The following is a 15,351-nucleotide window of genomic DNA, read 5'->3' on the forward strand; positions in this document are numbered from 1 at the left end:
ACTACACCGCTCCTCCGCTCCCTTCACTGGCTTCCTGTAGCTGCTCGCATCCGCTTCAAGACTCTAGTGCTTACATTCCATGCTACAAACGGATCCGGTCCAGCCTAGATCCAGGACATGATCAAAACCTACACCCCACCCCGCCCTCTCCACTCTGTATCGGCAAACCGGCTTGCTGCCCCCTCACTGAGAGGATCACAGAGGCGTTCACAGAACTCGAGACTGTTCACTGTCCTCGCTCCCAAATGGTGGAACGAGCTCCCCATCGACATCTGGACAGCTGAAAGCCTCCACATCTTCTGCCGCCGACTAAAAGCACATTTCGTCCGACTCTACCTCGACTAAGACGACGACAAAAACAAAAAAAATCACTTGCTTATACATGGCACTTAAGACTAGCACTTTAAATATTGGCTTACTTGAAGCTCTTACTTATTTCTAGCTCTTGTTTGTACTCAAATGTTTAAATGCACTTATTGTAAGTCGCTTTGGATAAAAGCGTCTGCTAAATGACATGTAATGTAATAATCTGTGGCAGATTTCGTCACCACCTCTTTTCTATGTCCCACATTAGGTGCTGGTTTAAGAAACATTGACTAAACAAGTTTTTATTATGGCAACAAGAACGTTGCCATAATAAACTATATTGAGTCCAAATATCAAATAACAACTGTAACTTTGACTCATTAAAATGCAATATTAACTGTTAACTGTAAAAAACAGTGCCTATAGTTATAAGATTGTTTTCAGTCTTATTCCGTCAGACATTTGACTTCATTTGCATTTACTGACAGATTTATTCACCATAATAAAGTCTGAGCACAGACTGGTGAAGGCCGTGTCATATCCTCACCAAATGCACATCAGGACGTGCAATTTTTTTTTCTGTTTGTCTGTTTTTAAGGGCGAGCCGATGAATTTTAGCAGGAATTACAGTTAAAAACACACTAACAGGCATCTGCCCAGACGGACGCCGCCCTCCACCTTTCCTGTGATCTCTATGCTGGTTACTGCAGCAACCATGGGAGCCGCCAAAAAGATATTTGCAGGAATAGTAGCAGCATTGTGCATACACATGGACACAGTCAAGCTTTTTGTCTTGTATTCATGGCTGAGACATGGCCCCGTGACGGACACGCTGTCATTGCTGTCTGTGGGACAAGTGGGACCAGTTTGACAACTTCAGTTGAGTCAAGTTTAGTTCTGTGTAAATGGAAACTGCAGTGAAAGAAGTCCAACGACCAAAAACATTTGACTTATTTATTTAAATGTTCTGGGACAGAACTTCATGTGAAGTCTGTGAGATTCATTAGCAAGGTGAAAAGCACTGGACCACTTCATAACTGTGCTCTCCATTAGCAAGGTGAAAAGCACTGGACCACTTCATAACTGTGCTCTCCTGACCTCTAGTGGCTCAGTCTAACATGCACTATATATGCATATATGTATATGTATATATACATATATATAGTATATATATACAGGCTCACCAAATAACATAAGATAATCCTTTATTCGTCCCACAAAGGAGAAAACATTGTTACAGCGACAAAGTCAAGGTAAAGCTAATAAATATGCTATATATAACATGCATTTTAAACAATGCACAACCAAGAAGATATTGATTATTAAGATTATATAACTGGAACAGACTATACAGTATATACATTAAGTGAACTTAGTGTAAACTTTTCACAAAAACCTTTAGAGAAAAGCGATGGTTTTATATCGAGGCACACACACGAGCTGTTGAGCCACTGAAATGTGTCCTAACCTCATACAACTGCAGTGCTACAACCATGAAATACCCCTTAAACAACAAACCAAAACTTTAGTTCTAACAGGTAATGTCTGAGTAAATGCATGTGTTTACTCTTTAACCAACAGGTGGCGCTTTAAATCTGTATTAGGTATGGTGAACCACCTGTATACATGAAATGTATTTATTCTGTGTTTAAGTTGACCTCGAGGGCACTGTTATGATATTATGTGCTACATTTATAGCACACGTACAAACATTTTCACTAACATTTTTATTCAAAACAACATAAAATCACCCTTTAAAACAGTAATATCAGTTGTATTATTGTCCCTTATATTTAACCTTAATAACTCCATAGAAAATGTCCAAAATGACAAAATGATTACCTGTTGTACTGAACCATTTGTTTGACAATGATAATTCACAAGATGTCAAAGTAAAAGTGCTTGTTTTGATACAGAAAGATGCATACTTCACAATGATAATGCAAAAATAAATCAAAACAGAGAAATAAATCCAAAACAAAATAAATAATAATGTTGACAACCACGATTAAAAACAGCAAACAATCTTATATGTGTAATCTAATGTTAATAATGTAATAATTACAACCAAATGTCCTATTATTACTATAATATAAAATAGATTAATTGCAAATATATGTAGTATTACATTCTCTTGCAGCTGTGGAGAGGAGGTCGTGGTTCATGTTTTCATTAGAACATATTATTAAGTAGTGGCCCCCAGTTTGACACCTCTGTGTTAGATTAACAACAGTGAGTGACAGGTTCCAGACTGGAAGTCACAGCCACACTGTCAAACATTTTTTTTTGGACTACTCCTTTAAATGATAATTTTTTTATTATAATAATAATAATAATAATTGTTATTATTATTATTAATAATAATAATAATAATAATAATAACAATAACAATAACAATAATAATAATAATGATAATAATAATAATAATACTAATAGTAATAATGATAATGATAATGATAATAATAATTTAATGTATGACCAGAGGAAAATACCATTAATCAAATGTCAGATTGCGTTAGTAGTGACGTCACTAGTTATCAGCGCGGCAGACGAGCCCGTTATAAACAGAGAGTCAGGTGAGTTATTAGGATTACGGTAACCATAGTGAGTCATGAGAGACTTCTACTAAGTTACCCACAGTCACAGATTCAAGGGTTAACAGGTACGACTTCAAATATAAAAGCACTACTCTGAAGGCAGCACGCCACTTGTTTTATTTTGAAAGGCTCAACAGGAAATGGTATGAGTTTCTCAAAGCACTTTGACGACTCCTCCGCCAGCAGAGCGTCCAACAATGTTGTCTAAACGAAGGAAACTTTACAAGTAGCTCGACCGAAGTTTTTATTGTTTTACTTCGGACCAAACCGTGACTCCGGTTCGAGTTGTTTAAACTTTTATTTGTATTCGTCACCGCGTGTAAAAGTGCGAGTTTTCAGGCCGGTCCAGTCCAGTCCGGTTCCGTCCAGTCCAGTCAGCGTGTGGCGCTATAAGTGAAGAGGAGGCAAAGCAGAACCGTGCTATTATGTATAGGCTGGAATCGAACGGATCCATAATGGACCTGGACGCGGGTCGGGTGAAAATTAAAGCGCACTACTGTGGGTGAGTTCACTACTGTGTGGTGAATGAGTGGTCACTCACTCATTCACTCACTCACTCACACACACACACACACACACACAGGTGTGTTAGCTGGCTGCTAATGAGGATAAGACGAAACACCTGTGGAGCGAGTCTGACCTTTCCTGGTGAGGTGGTGGCGACACTCACAGTAAATGATTTTGGAGCCTGACTGTAGTGGTTTAATAACAATAATAATAATAGTAATAACAATAATAATAACAATAATAGTAATAACAATAATAATAACAATAATAGTAATAACAAAAATAATAATAATAACAATAACAATAGTATAGTCCCTTTTTCCATGGCAGTCATTTTGTCACAGTAGCAAAGGTTACAGGTTTAGTAATGCTGCGTTCCATTTACATCGGAAATCAGACATTGGAGCTGGGAGTCACGTCAACACCTGAGTTCATCGCGTTCCAGTTGACATGAAATTGTATCTCGGGCTAGCCATTGTTAGCAACGCTAGTCAATGCTAACGCTCTACGTGTTGATTTGTTGACACAAACATAAAAGAATAAACACTAGTATGTGTACGACTGATTGAGTGATTGACTGAGCTTGTTTTTAATATTTAGAAAGAGTCATTGATTGATGATGCAGCCTTAATTATAACAAGGGAATAGATTTTATTGACTTGTGGTTTGCAGAAAATTCAATGGCAACGCATCATTTTTGGAGTCCGCGTTGTATTTGTGCATAATTTCTCTTTCTCTTCACTTTAACTTCAAATACTTTGCTGCACAAGTTTTATTGACAACTATAAAATCAGTTGTTGGCTGGGCTCCCTACCATAGACTAGATATCAACAAGAACATTGTCTTCCAGTTGCAAAACTTAACTCCCCTTGTAAAACCTCGAGATTTGAGAATCGGCCGATGCCACGCCACTGAGGTGTGGATCTTCCTCAGCTCAGAATACCAAGTACCACCCATAGAAACACATAATGGCCACTCATGTGATCTAGCACAACAGAAATGCATCAGTGATGACTTATGTCGGGAAATTCCTTTCGGCATTTATTTTAAGATGGATTAACAGTTACAAGGTCCACAGTTCAGTGAGGCAGGCTTTCACTTGGCATCTCATCATTTACAACAGGTCAGAAAAAGGTTCAACTGACTAAAAATATCAAAGCCAACATGTTTACGTGTCTTTACTGCTGCTGTAGAAAAACATGTGGTGCAAGATGGCGGCCTCTGTAGTGCAAGTCCCTCGCCTGAAGTACATAGAATTATTATCAGGGCTCGGTCAAAAGGTGGATTCGGTGACATATCGTCACCCTTCCTTGTGCAATACGATAATCCATACGTCGGGTTCAAATATCGATATTTAAATCAACACGTTAAGGACGAAAGACAATGTTGAAACATGTTGATTGGTGAGTTCCCAACTTGGAGATTATGATGTTCTCAAATGCTGAGAACAAAACATATTCAGTTTGAATGATTTATTTGTTGTGAAGAAACCAGAAAAATGTTCACGCTTCATTTAAGAACCTGAAAAAACAGAAACCTTTTTTAAATTATTGGAAATGAATCATGTATCGAAATAGTTGAGATTCTTCTAGTAATCGAGTAATAATTGACCTATAGAATAATTGTTACACCCCGAGTGTGAACTCATTTTTTTTGGGCTTTGGTACGGGAAAGTGAATAAACAAACTTGTCTGTCTTAAGGTGAGGTAAAGCTGCAAACATATTCTTGTATTAGAGTACATTTAAACTGAAGGTGAGGCTTTTATTAAGTGGTTAAAATCTGTTTTACCTAGTGTAGTCTACCAGCGCTGTGTTCACAAATCAGTGTGTTTGTGGCTAAATATCAATATCAGAGGCTGCCACAATCATCCATCATCATCATCATCATCATCATGTCTGAGACAGCATCATTCAGCTTTAACAGCCTTTGACAGAGCTGCTCACCCTCAGGGCTTCTGTGGGGAACAGACTAATGGCTGGGTTTATTTCACACACAAACATTAAACTGCAAATTAAAACACACAAATGGAGTTTCTCAGAATAAGGTTGTCAGTAAAAAATGTTGTTATTATCTGTAAAAAACAAACAAGTAACACGGTGTGATCTCTAAAGTACGACGGGAGTATAAGAGCCAAACTGAAGAGAGAGAAAAATATTCGAGAATAAAGTTGTGATATTGAAAAAGTCATAATATTTCAGGAAAAAAGTCACAATATTACAAGAATAAAGTTGTAATATTAGATGTTTTTTGTCAGTGTGTTAATAAATAGCAGTGTGTGATTCTTTCTCTGAAACAGACTCTGTTTCTTTCACAAAAGTCCTGATTCTAATGATAAAGATAAATCTAATTTCCGAATGCTCCGCGTTCCTTCTTGACACAGGTTTGCAGCTGATCATCTGAGATTTAGCTGGAATAATAATTTTGACTTTATTCTCATAATATTCCGACTTTGACGTGTTTTTTTTCTTCAGTTTCCGTCATACTAGAAGAACCACATACACAGTGAATTGTGCAGTTTGGTATGCAGGAGGTGAGCGGCGGCGGCGGCGGAAACACTTGATTAGAGGGATCAAAGATCAACGTGCTGATCCTCAGGTTCGTGCACTTGTACATGAAGTGTGCCGAGCACTTTTCTGAATAAACACTCGGCAAACAGAGCAAGGGTTCGAGTGCTGCCTCTAACCCTTGGAGGAGGAGACGTTCTGTCATATCTTCATGTTTTACGTCATATCTCACTGTCAAATGTGAAGAAAAGTAAGTAATACAAAGTCATCAATATACACGTTCAAGATATCTGAATTATCGTGACTATGACTCATTTGATTACATGACAAATACTGGATTAACTATGAGGTAATACTGACTTATTTATATCGACATGTGACATTTATTCGTGTGGGAATTGAGTGTTTGGAGCAATGCCTGCTGGGAAGCAAGCTGTCTCTGCTCCACCTTATCAGAGTCCAGCAAACTGTTGGCCACACACGCCCAGAAACCTGTCTCACACACACACGCACACACGTGCAGCAGAGCAGTGATGGTTGATGTTCAAGCTCAACACACACACACACACCCTTTTCTGAAGCAATAAGAAAAATTGAAGGCCAGCACTGATATGAAATGTGTTTTCTGTTTCACTTCTGTTTTCACTAATGGTGAGATTTTAAAAACAGTATCTGTCTTTAACACACAGTATTTAATGCTAAAGACTTTATTTGGATTAATCTATTATGAAAATGGAGATCAGTTAGTACTGTCCTCGACTCATAAGTTTATCAAGTGCAAGACAGCGAGCGTCAATATACTTTATTGTGTCCAAAAACCATCCAGGTCCCATTCTGGTGCACTTAGACCTGAACTTAACACTGTGTTAATTGTGTTTATAAGTGTGGACGTAAAAGAGAACATAGAGCTCAGGAGGCTAAAGTCTGCCTACCAATGTCCATGGAGTAAATCAGCAATTTTACATCACACAGCACACACAGGGTTAACCCACTGCTGCTTTTATCACTAAGTTTAAATATGGTATCTTGTGACTTGGGTGCTTGAAAACTAGATTTACTTTTTACCTAAGTGACACAAACTTACTAAACCAGGCAGCAGTAGAGCTGGAGCTCCTGTGTCCCTGTGAGCTTAAAACGCTGATTTTCTCTATGGACTTTGGTGAGGGGAGTTGTGTGGGAGTGTGTCTCATGGTGAAGCAGCCATGTTAGTGACAGAGAAGGTGGCTTGTTCTGCAGCAAAGTCAGTATCGATAATATATCAGTACCTCATTCGGCCAATCTGAACTAAGTCTAAAATAAAAAAATGAGCCGTTTCACTCATAAACATGAGTACGTTTTTCATTTAGTTTTTGGTGACTTGACCTCTCGAACTCTGCTCCACAAAGACAAAGTAAATCAGTCTTGACATTCTCTCTCTCCCTCTGTGCATTCAGGGACATGTTAATCACAGACTTGGCTCCCACGGTAACCTTTGTGGAGTTGTGCGAGGAGGTGAGAACGATGTGCAGTGTTGCCAAGCAGCAGCCCATCACACTCAAGTGGATCGATGATGAAGGTGTGTGTGCTGTACATCTGTCTGCAGCAGGTCCAGCCCCGTCCTGAGACAACCTGCTGTGTCTCTTTTTACTTTAAATGATGGACAGTCTAAATTCATCACTTACTTACAACAGTATGACGAATCACTGCAGATGTAAACATGCTCATCATATATTTGTTGTAATGCATGAATTTGTGTGTGTATGTGTTCAGGGGACCCTTGCACCATCTCGTCTCAGATGGAGCTGGAGGAAGCGTTTCGTATTTACCCTCGGACCAAGAAGTCTGGACTGCTGCTGCACGGTGAGTTATGACCTCCTCAAATCCACCTACAACCTTAAAGATGCAGGAGATAAAGCTCCCTCTGCTGGAGATGGTCTGAGGCTCTTCGAGGCTGTGTAGTTTGAGTTTAACAGGTTTTCAACCATTACCTGACATGATAGGTCAACTGTATGAATCTGAAAGCATGAGACTCTTAATCCCAGGGTTGTTGGTTCGAGCCCCACGTTGGGTGGAGCCTTTTAGGGCAATCTATGAATCTAAGAGACTTCTTCTCCAAGAAGAGTCTCTTGGTAAAAAGACCCCTCCTCCAAGAAGAGTTAGAACTTCAAATCAAATGTAAACAGGCAATGCGTCCATGTTGGGATGTTGAATACCTGAAAATATGCAGACCATCAGATCGTCTGAGCTATGCTGCGTTTCCACGGACTTGGGCAGTGACTTTGCATATTGAAGGATGATTACAGCTCCCTATGCTGGAAATGACCTCAGATGGTCTGAGGCACTTCTGGGATGTGTATTTTGAGTTTAACAGGTTTTCAACCATTACCTGACATGATAGGTCAACTGTATGAATCTGAAAGCATGAGACTCTTAATCCCAGTGTTGTTGGTTCGAGCCCCACGTTGGGCGGAGCCTTTTAGGGCAATCTATGAATCTAAGAGACTTCTTCTCCAAGAAGAGTCTCTTGGCCAAAAGACTCCTCCTCCAAGAAGAGTTAGAACTTCAAATCAAATGTAAACAGGCAATGCGTCCATGTTGGGATGTTGAATACCTGAAAATATGCAGACCATCAGATCATGTGAGTTATGGTGCGTTTCCACGGACTTGCACGGTGACTTTGCTTATTTAAGGATGATTACAGCTCACTCTGCTGGAGATGACCTCAGATGGTCTGAGGCACTTCTGGGATGTGTATTTTGAGTTTAACAGGTTTTTAACCACGACCTAACATGACAGGTCAACTGTATGACGTTGAAAGAGTAGTTGCAGATAGTTTTTTTTCCAAAAAATGTTGCTTAAAATCGGGGGTTGTAGCCCGGCTAGCTCAGTCGGTAGAGCATGAGACTCTTAATCTCAGGGTCGTGGGTTCGAGCCCCACGTTGGGCGGAGCCTTTTAGGGCAATCAAGAGACTTCTTCTCCAAGAAGAGTCTCTTGGCCAAAAGACTCCTCCTCCAAGAAGAGTTAGAACTTCAAATCAAATCTAAACAGGCAATGCATCCATGTTGGGATGTTGAATACCTGAAAATATGCAGACCATCAGATCGTCTGAGCTATGGTGCGTGACTTCTTCTTCTCCAAGAGACTTCTTCTCCAAGTTGGGATGTTGAATGTGAGGCTCCATGTTGGGATGTTGAATACCTGAAAATATGCAGACCATCAGATCGTCTGAGCTATGGTGCGTTTCCACGGACTTGCGCGATGACTTTGCTTATTGAAGGATGATTACAGCTCACTCTGTTGGAGATGACCTCAGATGGTCTGAGGCACTTCTGGGATGTGTATTTTGAGTTTAACAGGTTTTTAACCACGACCTAACATGACAGGTCAACTGTATGACGCTGAAAGAGTAGTTGCAGATAGTTTTTTTCCAAAAAATGTTGCTTAAATTCTGGGGTTGTAGCCCGGCTAGCTCAGTCGGTAGAGCATGAGACTCTTAATCTCAGGGTCGTGGGTTCGAGCCCCACGTTGGGCGGAGCCTTTTAGGGCAATCAAGAGACTTCTTCTCCAAGAAGAGTCTCTTGGCCAAAAGACTCCTCCTCCAAGAAGAGTTAGAACTTCAAATCAAATGTAAACAGGCAATGCGTCCATGTTGGGATGTTGAATACCTGAAAATATGCAGACCATCAGATCATGTGAGTTATGGTGCGTTTCCACGGACTTGCACGGTGACTTTGCTTATTTAAGGATGATTACAGCTCACTCTGCTTGAGATGACCTCAGATGGTCTGAGGCACTTCTGGGATGTGTATTTTGAGTTTAACAGGTTTTTAACCACGACCTAACATGACAGGTCAACTGTATGACGCTGAAAGAGTAGTTGCAGATAGTTTTTTTTCCAAAAAATGTTGCTTAAAATCTGGGGTTGTAGCCCGGCTAGCTCAGTCGGTAGAGCATGAGACTCTTAATCTCAGGGTCGTGGGTTCGAGCCCCACGTTGGGCGGAGCCTTTTAGGGCAATCAAGAGACTTCTTCTCCAAGAAGAGTCTCTTGGCCAAAAGACTCCTCCTCCAAGAAGAGTTAGAACTTCAAATCAAATGTAAACAGGTAATGCGTCCATGTTGGGATGTTGAATACCTGAAAATATGCAGACCATCAGATCGTCTGAGCTATGGTGCGTTTCCACGGACTTGCACGGTGACTTTGCTTATTGAAGGATGATTACAGCTCCCTATGCTGGAGATGACCTCAGATGGTCTGAGGCACTTCTGGGATGTGTATTTTGAGTTTAACAGGTTTTTAACCACGACCTAACATGACAGGTCAACTGTATGACGCTGAAAGAGCAGTTGCAGATAGTTTTTTTTCCGAAAACTGTTGCCTCAATTCTTTTGTTGTAGCCCGGCTAGCTCAGTCGGTAGAGCATGAGACTCTTAATCTCAGGGTCGTGGGTTCGAGCCCCACGTTGGGCGGAGCCTTTTAGGGCAATCAAGAGACTTCTTCTCCAAGAAGAGTCTCTTGGCCAAAAGACTCCTCCTCCAAGAAGAGTTAGAACTTCAAATCAAATGTAAACAGGTAATGCGTCCATGTTGGGATGTTGAATACCTGAAAATATGCAGACCATCACATCGTCTGAGCTATGGTGCGTTTCCACGGACTTGCGCGATGACTTTGCTTATTGAAGGATGATTACAGCTCACTCTGCTGGAGATGACCTCAGATGGTCTGAGGCACTTCTGGGATGTGTATTTTGAGTTTAACAGGTTTTTAACCACGACCTAACATGACAGGTCAACTGTATGACGCTGAAAGAGTAGTTGCAGATAGTTTTTTTTCCAAAAAATGTTGCTTAAATTCTGGGGTTGTAGCCCGGCTAGCTCAGTCGGTAGAGCATGAGACTCTTAATCTCAGGGTCGTGGGTTCGAGCCCCACGTTGGGCGGAGCCTTTTAGGGCAATCAAGAGACTTCTTCTCCAAGAAGAGTCTTCTTCTCCAAGAGTCTTCTTCTCCAAGAGTCTTCTTCTCCAAGAGACTTCTTCTCCAAGAAGAGTCTCTTGGCCAAAAGACTCCTAGACTCCTAACCACGACCTAACATGACAGGTCAACTGTATGACGCTGAAAGAGTAGTTGCAGATAGTTTTTTTTCCAAAAAATGTTGCTTAAATTCTGGGGTTGTAGCCCGGCTAGCTCAGTTGGTAGAGCATGAGACTCTTAATCTCAGGGTCGTGGGTTCGAGCCCCACGTTGGGTGGAGCCTTTTAGGGCAATCAAGAGACTTCTTCTCCAAGAAGAGTCTCTTGGCCAAAAGACTCCTCCTCCAAGAAGAGTTAGAACTTTAAATCAAATGTAAACAGGTAATGCGTCCATGTTGGGATGTTGAATACCTGAAAATATGCAGACCATCAGATCGTCTGAGCTATGGTGCGTGACTTCTTCTTCTCCAAGAGACTTCTTCTCCAAGTTGGGATGTTGAATGTGAGGCTCCAAGTTGGGATGTTGAATACCTGAAAATATGCAGACCATCAGATCGTCTGAGCTATGGTGCGTTTCCACGGACTTGCGCGATGACTTTGCTTATTGAAGGATGATTACAGCTCACTCTGTTGGAGATGACCTCAGATGGTCTGAGGCACTTCTGGGATGTGTATTTTGAGTTTAACAGGTTTTTAACCACGACCTAACATGACAGGTCAACTGTATGACGCTGAAAGAGTAGTTGCAGATAGTTTTTTTTCCAAAAAATGTTGCTTAAATTCTGGGGTTGTAGCCCGGCTAGCTCAGTCGGTAGAGCATGAGACTCTTAATCTCAGGGTCGTGGCTTCGATCCCCACGTTGGGCGGAGCCTTTTAGGGCAATCAAGAGACTTCTTCTCCAAGAGTCTTCTTCTTCTCCAAGAGACTTCTTCTCCAAGAAGAGTCTCTTGGCCAAAAGACTCCTCCTCCAAGAAGAGTTAGAACTTCAAATCAAATGTAAACAGGCAATGCGTCCATGTTGGGATGTTGAATACCTGAAAATATGCAGACCATCAGATCATGTGAGTTATGGTGCGTTTCCACGGACTTGCACGGTGACTTTGCTTATTTAAGGATGATTACAGCTCACTCTGCTTGAGATGACCTCAGATGGTCTGAGGCACTTCTGGGATGTGTATTTTGAGTTTAACAGGTTTTTAACCACGACCTAACATGACAGGTCAACTGTATGACGCTGAAAGAGTAGTTGCAGATAGTTTTTTTTCCAAAAAATGTTGCTTAAATTCTGGAGTTGTAGCCCGGCTAGCTCAGTCGGTAGAGCATGAGACTCTTAATCTCAGGGTCGTGGGTTCGAGGCCCACGTTGGGCGGAGCCTTTTAGGGCAATCAAGAGACTTCTTCTCCAAGAAGAGTCTCTTGGCCAAAAGACTCCTCCTCCAAGAAGAGTTAGAACTTCAAATCAAATGTAAACAGGTAATGCGTCCATGTTGGGATGTTGAATACCTGAAAATATGCAGACCATCAGATCGTCTGAGCTATGGTGCGTTTCCACGGACTTGTGCGGTGACTTTGCTTATTGAAGGATTATTACAGCTCCCTATGCTGGAGATGACCTCAGATGGTCTGAGGCACTTCTGGGATGTGTATTTTGAGTTTAACAGGTTTTTAACCACGACCTAACATGACAGGTCAACTGTATGACGCTGAAAGAGCAGTTGCAGATAGTTTTTTTTCCGAAAACTGTTGCCTCAATTCTTGTGTTGTAGCCCGGCTAGCTCAGTCGGTAGAGCATGAGACTCTTAATCTCAGGGTCGTGGGTTCGAGCCCCACGTTGGGCGGAGCCTTTTAGGGCAATCAAGAGACTTCTTCTCCAAGAAGAGTCTCTTGGCCAAAAGACTCCTCCTCCAAGAAGAGTTAGAACTTCAAATAAAATGTAAACAGGTAATGCGTCCATGTTGGGATGTTGAATACCTGAAAATATGCAGACCATCAGATCGTCTGAGCTATGGTGCGTTTCCACGGACTTGCGCGATGACTTTGCTTATTGAAGGATGATTACAGCTCACTCTGCCGGAGATGACCTCAGATGGTCTGAGGCACTTCTGGCACTTCTGGGATGTGTATTTTGAGTTTAACAGGTTTTTAACCACGACCTAACATGACAGGTCAACTGTATGACGCTGAAAGAGTAGTTGCAGATAGTTTTTTTTCCAAAAAATGTTGCTTAAATTCTGGGGTTGTAGCCCGGCTAGCTCAGTCGGTAGAGCATGAGACTCTTAATCTCAGGGTCGTGGGTTCGAGCCCCACGTTGGGCGGAGCCTTTTAGGGCAATCAAGAGACTTCTTCTCCAAGAAGAGTCTCTTGGCCAAAAGACTCCTCCTCCAAGAAGAGTTAGAACTTCAAATCAAATGTAAACAGGTAATGCGTCCATGTTGGGATGTTGAATACCTGAAAATATGCAGACCATCAGATCATGTGAGTTATGGTGCGTTTCCACGGACTTGTGCGGTGACTTTGCTTATTGAAGGATTATTACAGCTCCCTATGCTGGAGATGACCTCAGATGGTCTGAGGCACTTCTGGGAAGAAGAGTTAGAACTTCAAATCAAATGTAAACAGGCAATGCGTCCATGTTGGGATGTTGAATACCTGAAAATATGCAGACCATCAGATCATGTGAGTTATGGTGCGTTTCCCCGGACTTGCACGGTGACTTTGCTTATTTAAGGATGATTACAGCTCACTCTGCTTGAGATGACCTCAGATGGTCTGAGGCACTTCTGGGATGTGTATTTTGAGTTTAACAGGTTTTTAACCACGACCTAACATGACAGGTCAACTGTATGACGCTGAAAGAGTAGTTGCAGATAGTTTTTTTTCCAAAAAATGTTGCTTAAATTCTGGGGTTGTAGCCCGGCTAGCTCAGTTGGTAGAGCATGAGACTCTTAATCTCAGGGTCGTGGGTTCGAGCCCCACGTTGGGTGGAGCCTTTTAGGGCAATCAAGAGACTTCTTCTCCAAGAAGAGTCTCTTGGCCAAAAGACTCCTCCTCCAAGAAGAGTTAGAACTTTAAATCAAATGTAAACAGGTAATGCGTCCATGTTGGGATGTTGAATACCTGAAAATATGCAGACCATCAGATCGGCTGAGCTATGGTGCGTTTCCACGGACTTGCGCGATGACTTTGCTTATTGAAGGATGATTACAGCTCACTCTGCCGGAGATGACCTCAGATGGTCTGAGGCACTTCTGGCACTTCTGGGATGTGTATTTTGAGTTTAACAGGTTTTTAACCACGACCTAACATGACAGGTCAACTGTATGACGCTGAAAGAGTAGTTGCAGATAGTTTTTTTTCCAAAAAATGTTGCTTAACATTTGGGGTTGTAGCCCGGCTAGCTCAGTCGGTAGAGCATGAGACTCTTAATCTCAGGGTCGTGGGTTCGAGCCCCACGTTGGGCGGAGCCTTTTAGGGCAATCAAGAGACTTCTTCTCCAAGAAGAGTCTCTTGGCCAAAAGACTCCTCCTCCAAGAAGAGTTAGAACTTCAAATCAAATGTAAACAGGCAATGTGTCCATGTTGGCATGTTGAATACCTGAAAATATGCAGACCATCAGATCATGTGAGTTATGGTGCGTTTCCACGGACTTGTGCGGTGACTTTGCTTATTGAAGGATTATTACAGCTCCCTATGCTGGAGATGACCTCAGATGGTCTGAGGCACTTCTGGGAAGAAGAGTTAGAACTTCAAATCAAATGTAAACAGGCAATGCGTCCATGTTGGGATGTTGAATACCTGAAAATATGCAGACCATCAGATCATGTGAGTTATGGTGCGTTTCCATGGACTTGCACGGTGACTTTGCTTATTTAAGGATGATTACAACTCACTCTGCTGGAGATGACCTCAGATGGTCTGAGGCACTTGTGGGATGTGTATTTTGAGTTTAACAGGTTTTTAACCACGACCTAACATGACAGGTCAACTGTATGACGCTGAAAGAGCAGTTGCAGTTAGTTTTTTTTCCAAAAAATGTTGCTTAAATTCTGGTGTTGTAGCCCGGCTAGCTCAGTCGGTAGAGCATGAGACTCTTAATCTCAGGGTCGTGGGTTCGAGCCCCACGTTGGGCGGAGCCTTTTAGGGCAATCAAGAGACTTCTTCTCCAAGAAGAGTCTCTTGGCCAAAAGCCTCCTCCTCCAAGAAGAGTTAGAACTTCAAATCAAATGTAAACAGGCAATGCGTCCATGTTGGGATGTTGAATACCTGAAAATATGCAGACCATCAGATCATGTGAGTTATGGTGCGTTTCCACGGACTTGTGCAGTGACTTTGCTTATTGAAGGATTATTACAGCTCCCTATGCTGGAGATGACCTCAGATGGTCTGAGGCACTTCTGGGATGTGTATTTTGAGTTTAACAGGTTTTTAACCACGACCTAACATGACAGGTCAACTGTATGACGCTGAAAGAGTAGTTGCAGATAGTTTTT

At 41.7% G+C, this 15,351-nt stretch overlaps 1 protein-coding gene and 13 non-coding genes across 14 annotated transcripts; all 14 read left to right on the forward strand.

Moving 5' to 3' along the window:
• Nucleotides 1-2,962: 2,962 nt before the first annotated feature.
• LOC122762558 (protein kinase C zeta type-like) lies at nt 2,963-7,754 on the forward strand (the record flags this gene model as incomplete). Its single annotated transcript, XM_044017771.1, has 3 exons — nt 2,963-3,405; nt 7,349-7,470; nt 7,665-7,754. Coding segments are annotated over exons 1-3 (289 nt in total), but the record flags the coding sequence as incomplete, so codon positions are not given.
• A 1,013-nt stretch (nt 7,755-8,767) lies between these two features.
• Nucleotides 8,768-8,840, forward strand: trnak-cuu. The gene has a single exon. It is a non-coding gene; the product is annotated as a tRNA-Lys (tRNA).
• A 514-nt stretch (nt 8,841-9,354) lies between these two features.
• Nucleotides 9,355-9,427, forward strand: trnak-cuu. The gene has a single exon. It is a non-coding gene; the product is annotated as a tRNA-Lys (tRNA).
• A 395-nt stretch (nt 9,428-9,822) lies between these two features.
• trnak-cuu lies at nt 9,823-9,895 on the forward strand. Its single transcript has one exon. It is a non-coding gene; the product is annotated as a tRNA-Lys (tRNA).
• A 395-nt stretch (nt 9,896-10,290) lies between these two features.
• Nucleotides 10,291-10,363, forward strand: trnak-cuu. The gene has a single exon. It is a non-coding gene; the product is annotated as a tRNA-Lys (tRNA).
• Nucleotides 10,364-10,758: 395 nt separating this feature from the next.
• Nucleotides 10,759-10,831, forward strand: trnak-cuu. The gene has a single exon. It is a non-coding gene; the product is annotated as a tRNA-Lys (tRNA).
• Nucleotides 10,832-11,067: 236 nt separating this feature from the next.
• trnak-cuu lies at nt 11,068-11,140 on the forward strand. Its single transcript has one exon. It is a non-coding gene; the product is annotated as a tRNA-Lys (tRNA).
• A 515-nt stretch (nt 11,141-11,655) lies between these two features.
• On the forward strand, nt 11,656-11,728 carry trnak-cuu. Its single transcript has one exon. It is a non-coding gene; the product is annotated as a tRNA-Lys (tRNA).
• A 430-nt stretch (nt 11,729-12,158) lies between these two features.
• Nucleotides 12,159-12,231, forward strand: trnak-cuu. Its single transcript has one exon. It is a non-coding gene; the product is annotated as a tRNA-Lys (tRNA).
• Nucleotides 12,232-12,626: 395 nt separating this feature from the next.
• trnak-cuu lies at nt 12,627-12,699 on the forward strand. The gene has a single exon. It is a non-coding gene; the product is annotated as a tRNA-Lys (tRNA).
• A 404-nt stretch (nt 12,700-13,103) lies between these two features.
• Nucleotides 13,104-13,176, forward strand: trnak-cuu. Its single transcript has one exon. It is a non-coding gene; the product is annotated as a tRNA-Lys (tRNA).
• A 596-nt stretch (nt 13,177-13,772) lies between these two features.
• trnak-cuu lies at nt 13,773-13,845 on the forward strand. The gene has a single exon. It is a non-coding gene; the product is annotated as a tRNA-Lys (tRNA).
• Nucleotides 13,846-14,249: 404 nt separating this feature from the next.
• Nucleotides 14,250-14,322, forward strand: trnak-cuu. Its single transcript has one exon. It is a non-coding gene; the product is annotated as a tRNA-Lys (tRNA).
• A 596-nt stretch (nt 14,323-14,918) lies between these two features.
• On the forward strand, nt 14,919-14,991 carry trnak-cuu. The gene has a single exon. It is a non-coding gene; the product is annotated as a tRNA-Lys (tRNA).
• The last annotated feature ends 360 nt before the right edge of the window (nt 14,992-15,351 follow it).

This window comes from Solea senegalensis, unplaced genomic scaffold (genome assembly GCF_019176455.1).
Source record: "Solea senegalensis isolate Sse05_10M unplaced genomic scaffold, IFAPA_SoseM_1 scf7180000015799, whole genome shotgun sequence".
NCBI lineage: Eukaryota > Metazoa > Chordata > Actinopteri > Pleuronectiformes > Soleidae > Solea > Solea senegalensis.